General features: G+C 28.5%; 2 protein-coding genes across 2 annotated transcripts in view; one reads left to right on the top strand and one right to left on the bottom strand.

Annotated features, from left to right (window-relative positions):
* The first annotated feature begins 3,006 nt into the window (after nt 1–3,006).
* LOC107653877 (gamma-crystallin N-B-like) lies at nt 3,007–8,189 on the top strand. The gene is given in 5 exon segments (XM_016440747.1): nt 3,007–3,100; nt 4,728–4,901; nt 4,903–4,983; nt 6,608–6,753; nt 7,967–8,189. Coding segments are annotated over 5 exon segments (558 nt in total). The 5' UTR covers nt 3,007–3,079; the 3' UTR covers nt 8,103–8,189.
* A 783-nt stretch (nt 8,190–8,972) lies between these two features.
* LOC107653883 (NEDD8 ultimate buster 1) overlaps nt 8,973–9,616 on the bottom strand; it is a 13,010-nt gene continuing 12,366 nt past the window's right edge. Inside the window, exon 14 of the mRNA XM_016440752.1 lies at nt 8,973–9,477. Within this exon, the coding sequence (XP_016296238.1) occupies nt 9,308–9,477 (170 nt within the window). The 3' untranslated portion in view covers nt 8,973–9,307. The remainder of the gene's footprint in view (nt 9,478–9,616) is intronic.

Here is a 9,616-nt window from a genome sequence, read left to right as displayed (position 1 = left end):
ACAGTCTGCCCCGCCCACCCGAGAACCAGCACAAACTTTTCTAGCAAGCATGTTTGTTTGAGGCTGGAGTTTGGGCTTGGCTTGTGTTTTCTGGTCTGGTTCTAGGATTAATGGGTTCGAACAGGGTTCAGGACGTTTAACTTGAGATGTTTGCTAGAAAAGTCTGTTTCCAGCCCCTCCTGCAGCACTGGACACTGGGACACCAATCCCTCTACTTGAAGTTTCCATAGACATGTCGGCTTTTTCTTTTAAACCTTTTTTATACTTCATTTGACTTTGCAGTTTTTAGTTGTGTGATATTTTTCTTTTATTTATTGCTTTGTGAGACGGAATCTGTCCGTGACGTTCCTGAATAACACACTCGCTCTTCTCTACCGCTCATCTCTCTGTTCCCCGAACCCTCTGGAGTTTGTAAACGTAATTATGGCCAATAAAGTGGGCAGCATTCATTCAGTAGTGAATGTTGTTGGACTTTTTTGATTGTAATCATTAAACGCAGCGTTTTGTTTCACTATCTCTCGAGTCGCTTGCTGTGATTTACACAATTATTAACACTAGACACATACACTGACACAAACGTCTTCTTGTTTTATTAATCATTAATATTTGAACACACAAAGAGATTTTTTTTTTCATGCCAGAAAATATCATATACATTTCTTATGCTTAATTTAAATAAAGTATAATTAAAATAATGAGATTTTGGTGAGGTGAAATGTTGAGCATGACAAATGTATAAATAATAAGAAAAAAAACATATATTGCTTTTAATGTATAATTTTTACATTATAGTGATGACATTTTGATGATTTGGTCATTTGATTTCCTTAAACATCTGAAACTAAAATTGAAATAAAAATTAAAACTGTATAGAAATATTTTTTAAATTCAAAATTCAGATAGAAAATATAAAATAAAAAGTAATTTAATATTAACGAAAACAAAAACAATTTATTTCAGCTACAACATTTCTCATTTTCATTTAGTTCAAGTTGATTTCCATACCTAAAACTGAAATAAAATGAATAAAAACAGACATTTAAAAAAACAAATAAAAATGGCAAAACACAACAAAAACATTAAAATTAAAATCCAAATGAAAAATATAAAAAATAAAAGCTAATTAAAAATATTAATAAAACAAAAAAACATTCAATTTTTATTTTAACATGATATATATATATATATTAGAATTTTTGGCATTACTATGATGACGTTTTGATGAGGTAAACAAAAATATCAGTTGAATGTAAATATTAAATGGATGAAGATTGATGAATAAAATGTAAAAAAAAAAAAAAAATTTGAAGTGATTGGAGGGAATACAATTTTTGGTTTTGTAATTTTTTATTATTTTTTTTAGTTCATTTTTGGTGTCAGTTCCATAAAAAGCTTAACCTTTTGACTTGATTTCGTTGATTTCTGTCAGAAAAAGAAATCAGCAGCTCGGTGTGTTTATATGAACTCATTCAGTCCACTCAGACCTCTGAAGAAACTCAAATATGAATGTTTTTTAAGAAATCTATTTAAAATATATTTATATGATATTAAAATATTTTTCTTCATTTTCTAAACATGTTTTCTGGTGAGTATTGTCTTTTATAAAATCCCTTGAACTAAGAGAAGCCACTTCCTGAATAACATCATCCTGCAGGAAGTGACATCAGTTTGGAGGGAAACCGCACAGAGATCAGTAAGTATCAGTGGATTATTGATGAATTCTGGGATTTGATCAAATAAAACGAATCAATTTGATCAGATCAGCATTTCAAAAGATGCTTAAAATATGTATTTATTTACAGTGAATTGAGCAGAAGTTAGTTTCGATCCACTGATTCATAAACGTGTCACGAGTGAGTGAGAAAGTGAAGCAATAACAGCAGTTTATGCTCAATAAAAGCTCTTTTCGTAGTCTGTGTGGTTGAGTTATTGTTGTTGAATTAAACTAAAAACTTGTTTTATTATACTTATTTTATTTCAGCTGCAACATCTCTCATTTTCATTTAGTTTGAGTTGATTACCTTAAATACCTACAATTAAAATGTAAATAAAAATGTATAAAAACTATATAGACATAAAACAGAAATTACAACAAAAAAATTAACTAAAAATTCAAACGAATTTGAAACATCTGGAATAAAGATTAATAAAAACTATATAAATTTAAAAAAGAAAACTTATAAAAATGACAAACAAATTATAATAAAAACTAGTAAAAATTACAAAAATTACATGTATTTATTTATTGATTACATGTATTCATTAAAATACAAATGGAACATTTCAAAATATTATTAACTTAAACACAAAAATACTTGAAATAAAATAAAATAGCTTTTTTAGCTTTTTATATAAAAGATTAATAACAACTATACAGGTATTTAAAAAAATAAAACATAAAAATTACAAAAAAGTATAATAAAAACTAGTAAAAATTACAAAAACAAAATGATTTTTTTATTATTTATTAAAATACAAATTGAAAATATAAAAAAAACAAAATTCTAAATATTGTCAACAAAAAAACAAAAAACATTACATGAAATGAAAAACAAAACATTTTATTTCAGCTACAAACATTCAGATGATTTCCTGATTTTGTTTTTTTTTTTTACTGAAAAAAAATAGAAATATTAAAATAAAACTAATAAAATGACAAAACTCACAAAATGACTAAAACTAACTCAAAATGCAAATGGAAAACATAAAATAAATCTTAATTCAAAATATGATCATATTTAGTATACTAGTATATCAATTAAATCAGAATAAGAGTGAAGTGTCTGCCAGTGTTCTGAAGAATTGATTCATTTTTTGACTCCGTTCAGAACTGATTTGAAGATTTGTCTCCAGATTCTCGTCATGAATCCTCGGGTCTTGCTTCAAACCCTCAGAAATGAAAGAAGAATCCGCTGGTGTCAAGCGAAGCAGAAAGTATTGCTGAATCAGCAGACGAGGAAAGCGTCCCGTCAGCAGAAGCTACAGCTCTTCATTGTGGAGCGGCTCTCGTGAGCTCGTATATATTGGCCCGCTCACACTTTCTTGCGTGTGGGTGAGTTTGGACACGATCCAGAGGAAAATGTCGCAGTATTCGGGAAAGGTAAGAGCTCCTAGAGTCCAGAAGCCACACCAGACCCCTCTCCCGGAGCGTGTGCTCTGCTTCTGTCAGGGTTCAGGCCCCTTCATGCGTGCGCTGCTATTTTAGCATCATCGACATATTATTATTTTTTGTTAATATTTAGAATTGGATTTTTTTTTTTTGGTATTTTTATTAGTTTTTGTTATTTTTAATGTCTGTTTAGATTTGTTCGTTTTATTTATTTATTTTGTTTAATTTAATACTTCAGTTTAAACTAAACCAGAATGAGAAATGTTGCCTTGGCAACTAGCTGAAATATTTTAGTTAACAGTAATAACTCTGGCTTGGAGAGTTTCTCTCATTATTTTTACATGACATTTATAGTTTGACATCAGCTAATATTTTGAATTAGATTTTATTTGTATATTTTCTGTTTCCATTTTAATATTAGTTAAAGTTTAAGTACTTTTGTTTAGATTTTTTTTGTCATTTGTATTTTTTTAATGTCCATTTAGATTTTATTCATTTTTACTAGTTTTAGTTTATTTAGTTTTATTTTTAATATTTTTAATTCGATTTTATTTTTATTTTCTGTTTTCATTTTAATATTAAAGTTTACGTACTTTTGTTTTGATTATTCTTGTAATGTTTTATTATTTTTAATGTCTATATAGTTTTTATTTATTAGTTTTATTTTTATTTTGAATATTTTGAATTAGATTGTATTTTTATATTTTCTGTTTTCGTTTTAATATTACTTAAAGTTTAAGTACTTTTGTTTAGATTTTTTTGTAATTTTTATTATTTGTTAATATCTATATAGTTTTTATTTATTAGTTCCAGTTTATTTAGTTTTATTTTACATTTTCTGAGTTTTTTAAATATCTTATTTATTTCAGTTAATGTTTATTTTATTCCCAGTAATGAAAATATTTCCTTTAGTTTTAGTTTTAGTTAACAATTTTTACATGACATTGACATTTTAGTTCAAATGTTAGTAATTTCTTTAAAAAATGTCTATATAATTTTATAATTTTTGATGCATTAGTTTTAGTCTATAATTAGTATTTATTTATCTATCTATGTATTTAGTTTACCTTGGTACTTAAAGTTGTAGTTGTAATTTTTTTATATATCTAGTCTTATATAGTCTTACTCATTTTTATTTATTAGCTTTAGATAATTTAGTTATATTTAATATAAGAGAAATGTTGCCTTTGGACTTTTTTTTTGTTATATATATATATATATATATATATATATAAAAAAAATGTTTTTTTTTTTCCAGTTAATGTTTATTTAATTTCAAGTAATGATTTTAATGATTTTAGTTTAAAGTAACAGTATAACCTTGGCTTGGAGAGTTCCTGTCATTTTTATATGACACTCACAGTTAAAGAAACTGGTCTTCAGAGGGTTTTGGACTGAAAGCAAGTCTGACCCCGCTCCTGCGCTCCTGCTTATGTATTAGTTTTAATACATCAACCTTGGCTTGGAGAGTTTCTCACATTTATATGACACTTTCAGTTTGATATTGAAGAAATGCAATTATTCTTCGACTCTTAACATGAAGATCTTGGATTGCAAGGCCATCAGAAGAAGCCTGTTGTGATGCTCTCTGATGATTTGACTGAGCTCTGCTCCTCAGATCGTGTTTTACGAGGGCCGCTGCTTCACCGGCCGCCGGCTGGAGGTCTACGGTGACTGTGATAACTTCCAGGACCGCGGCTTCATGAACCGAGTGAACTCCATCCGCGTGGAGAGCGGCGCCTGGATCTGCTTCGATCATCCCGACTTCAAGGGCCAGCAGTTCATCCTGGAGCCTGGAGCGCGGAGAGTATCCCGAGTTCCCGCGCTGGAACTCACACAACGATCACATGGGCTCCTGCAGACCAATCAGGATGGTGAGAGAGAGCTCCACAAGCTTCACAAACCAACCCACTGAAAATATCACCTTTAGCCTACTCACGAGTACATTTCACATTACACGTTGAATTGAAGCTTAACGTTTGAAGTGGAAAAGCTGAAATTGTAGGCTATTTTTTCTTGTAAAACATATTTGGGTTTTGTTTACAACTTCGAAAAATATTTTTTAAAGAGCCCATGCATTAAAACAGCTATGATTTATATTTATGCTATTTTCATTTTTTAAAACCTTTACTATTTATTATAAATGCATTATACATTTGTGATAAACATCGAGGCCACATGACCTCGTTGCATTTATCACCATGAAAAATATAAGTTGCACGGTTATTTTAACGTCAAGATATTATTATAGTATTTGTAAATATTTGTAAATATCAGTTTTTATTTTTAGATTTTCCATTTTCATTTTTATTTATTTTAGTATTTTTTTTGATCAGTGTTTATTTATTGTTTTATTTCAGTTTTAGTTTACATTTGTTTTTAGTACGTCGTTAAACTAAAAAATGGAAAACTAGCTGTCAAAAAGTTATTTTATTTTATTTCAGTTATTTTCGCTACACGTTGAATTTAAGCTCAAATATTGAAGTAGAAAAGTTGAAATTGTAGGCTATTTTCTTGTAAAACATTTTCCAACAAACTTGATTTTATTTACAACTTCCAACAATATATTTTTAAAGTGTACATGTGACATTTATGAGGTCATGCATTAAAACAGCTATGCTTTATATATATATATATATATACTATTTTACGTTTTTAAAACCTTTACTATTTTTAAATACATTATAAATTATACATTATTCAGTGATAAACATCGTTACATTTATCACCATGGAACATTAAGTAGCACTGAAATAATATTATAGTTTTTTGTAAATATTTTAAATTAGTTTTTATTTTTATATCTTTCATTTTAGTTTTTTTTGTCATTTTAGTAGTTTTTTATGTTTTTTTATTTCAGTTTTATTTTTTTATTTTTTAGTATGTCAATTCTAAATTAGTTTTTATTTTTTATATTTTTCATTTTAGTAGTTTAGTAGTTTTTTTATCAGTGTTTTTATTTTTTCAGTTTTATTTTATTATTTTTTAGTACGTCACGTTAAACTAAACAAAAATGGAAAATTAGCTGACAAAAAGTAATTTTATTCTATTTCAGTTCACATTTTATTTTAGGGAAGGTGGTTTAGTATGTCAATTTTAAATTAGTTTTTATTTTTTATCTTTTTCATTTTAGTAGGTTTTTTATCAGTTTTTATTTTTTTTATTTCAGTTTTTTTTTTTTTTTAGTATGTCAATTCTAAATTAGTTTTTATTTTTTATATTTTTCATTTTAGTAGTTTTTTTTTTCACATTTCAGTTTTAGTTTTTTAGTTTTTAGTACGTCACGTTAAATTAAACAGAAATGGAAAACTAGCTGACAAAAAATAATTTTATTCTATTTCAGTTCACATTTTATTTTAGGTAACCATTTTTTTTAATAGTTTTATTTTTAGTTAAGTATAATACCGTGTTAATTAGAGAGCATTGCATTATGGGATGTGGTAGCTGCTGTATTTTAGAATAGCATATGTTAGAAGTGTTGTGTGTGTGTGTGTCCAGCACGGCGAGCAGTACCGCATGCAGCTGTTCGAGGGCTGTAACTACACGGGGCAGTGCATGGATCTGTGTGACGACTGTCCCTTCCTTCAGAGCCGCGGGTTCAACACTAACTGCATCAACTCAGTGCGAGTGTTCGGAGACGGAGCGTGAGGTCACTCGCTGCACACGCGTCTCATATCAGCTCTCACTTCATTACATCTCAGTTTGACTATTTTTATTAGTTTGCTTATTTGACATTGCCATCTCTATTAGTCTGTTGTAGTCTTTCTATTTAGCTTTGTTTATTTCAGTTAGTTGCCAAAGCAACATTTCTAATTTTTGGAGTTTAAGTTTTTCATCTAATATTTATATTTTATTTTTATTTCAGCTGTATTTCAATTACTTGTTTTAGTTAACAGTAGTTAATGTTATATGCTTTTGTCTTTTTTATTTAGCTTTAGTCATTTTTAGTCATTTTAGTACTTCAACTTAAACAAAGTTAACAATGTTATGTGCTTTTGTCTTTTTATATATATTTCTATTTAGCTTTAATTCTTTTTAATTTTAGTACTTCAACTTAAACATTATATTTTATTTTATTTTTTCTGCTTTATTTCAATTACCTTTTTTTTTTAGTTTTAGTTAAAAATGTTATGTGCGTTTGTCATTTTTATTTAGTTTCTTTTGACATTTCTATTTAGCTTACATTTTTTTAGTTTTAGTTTCTTTTAAGCACTTAATTTTATTTTAGTTCATTGCCAAGACAGCATTTCTGATTTTGATTTCATCTATTTTACATTTTTTAAATTTTATTTCAGCTTTATTTCAATTACTGAAAAATGTTTATATATATATATATATATATTTATTTTTAAATTAGTTTTAGTTTATTTTGACATTGTCATCTCTATTAGTCTGTTGTAGTTTCGTTTAAGTTTTTGAAGTTGAAGTTTTTCATCTAATATTTATTTTATTTCTATTACAGCTGTATTTCAATTACTTTTTCTAGTTAACAGTAGTTAGTTATATGCTTTTATCTTTTGACATTTTTTTTATATTTCTATTTAGCTTTAAATTATTATTTTTTTTTAATTTGTCATTTTAGTACTTCAACTTAAACATTATATTTAATTTTTTCTGCTTTATTTCAATTACCTATCTTTTAGTTAACAATGTTATGTGCTTTTGTCATTTTTAAGTCTTTTGATATTTCTGTTTGTTTTTTTAAGCACTTAATTTTATTTTAGTTCATTGCCAAGACAACATTTCTGATTTTTATTTTTTCATCTAATATTTTACATTTATTTCAGCTTTATTTCAATGACTGAAAAATGTTTTTTGGATTAGTTTCGGTCTGGTTTAATCTGGTCTAATCTTCAGGTGGGTGATGTATGAAGAGCCGAGCTTCCGCGGCCGCATGTACATCGTGGAGCGAGGTAATTACTGCAGTCATAACGAGTGGCAGGCGCAGAACCCCAACATCCAGTCCATCCGGAGGATCGTCAACTACTTCTAAACCCTCCAGCATCTTCACCGGGACCCTGTTTCTCTCTCAACATGTAAAATAAACTCTAAACCACAGTCAAGATGGTATTTTATCACACAAGAGTCTCTGTGTCTGTCTCTGACTCCAGAACGACTGCGTAGTTAGGCTAAAATTTACATACACATGCCTGCATAAAAGTTTGGGTTCAGTAATTTTTTGTAATTATTGAAATTTTTTTTTTTTTATAAATCAGGGACACATTAAATTGATCAAAAGTGACAGTAAAGACATGTATAATGTTACAGTAGATTTCTATTTCAAATAAATGCTGTTCTTCTGAACTTTCTGTTCATCTGTGAATCCTGAAAAATAAAATGTATCAGTTTCCACAAAAATATTCTGTTTTCAACATTGATAATAATCAGAAATGTATCTTGAGCAGCAAATCAGCATATTAGAATGATTTCTGAAGATCATGTGACACTGAAGACTGGAGTAATGATGCTGAAAATACAGAAATAAATGACAGTTTAACAGATATTCACATAGAAAACAGCTGTTTTAGATTATAATATTTCACATTTTTACTCTATTTTTGATTAAATAAGTGCAGCCCTGGTGAGCAGAAGAAATCTGTTTTAGAAATATTAAATATTTCATTTTGTACATTATAATATATTTGAAAACTAATAACACTGAAAAAATCGGCGTAGTTACTTTGACGATTTTCACTCAGTAATTACTAGTTAATTTCACCAATGATTACAAAGAAACAGCAACACACTGAATTAAACGTGAAAAGCAGCAGAAAAACTAACTTTTTTTTTCTAGTAAAAAATATTCCAATAATCATTTTTCTTAATCACACCCCGAAAAAAAGTGTAGCGAGCATAAAAAATGAGCTACTGCACAACATGCAGTTTATAATCACAACGAGAGAATCTTTATTGCATTCGACAAACATCTTCAGAAGATGAACATTATAAACCGGAACATAAGAGTCAGAACTGCAAGCACTTAAACTGAACTGATCATGAAATTAGTGTAGAATTACCATCAAACATGCTCCCTTCAACGAATCTTCTAATAAAGATAAAGCGATCGTTCTTTGACGTCATCAATCAAGCTTCAAATATGACTCAAATTATTGTAGAAATCTAAGGTTATTTTCTTTTTTTGATTCTCGGTTATCTGAAAGAAATAAAAGGGCATCACATATATTTTCTGGAAGTGATTCACGAGCAATCTGGAGGTGAAGAGCTCTGCTTCTCCAGACTGCATCTGATCTGCAGCAGCAGCTCCTTCTCCTCGTCCAGCGTCAGATCCAGATAATCCTCCTCGTGTCGGGGAATGTCCTCCAGAACCTCGTTCACCAGATCCTCGTCCAGACGACTCCAAGCTGAAGCTGCACACACACACACACACACACACACCTGCAGCTCTCATCACGATTCATTTCATTTATAATAAATAATAAAAACAATAAATGACAAAAATAAATACTAAAACATTATTGTTGTTAAATAATAATTATTAATTAATAA

The sequence above is a fragment of the Sinocyclocheilus anshuiensis genome, unplaced genomic scaffold, assembly GCF_001515605.1.
Source record: "Sinocyclocheilus anshuiensis isolate Anshui unplaced genomic scaffold, SAMN03320099.WGS_v1.1 scaffold1994, whole genome shotgun sequence".
In the NCBI taxonomy this organism is placed as follows: Eukaryota; Metazoa; Chordata; class Actinopteri; order Cypriniformes; family Cyprinidae; genus Sinocyclocheilus; species Sinocyclocheilus anshuiensis.
Note: the sequence above shows the minus strand (reverse complement) of the source record. Positions and strands in the feature narration are given on the sequence as shown.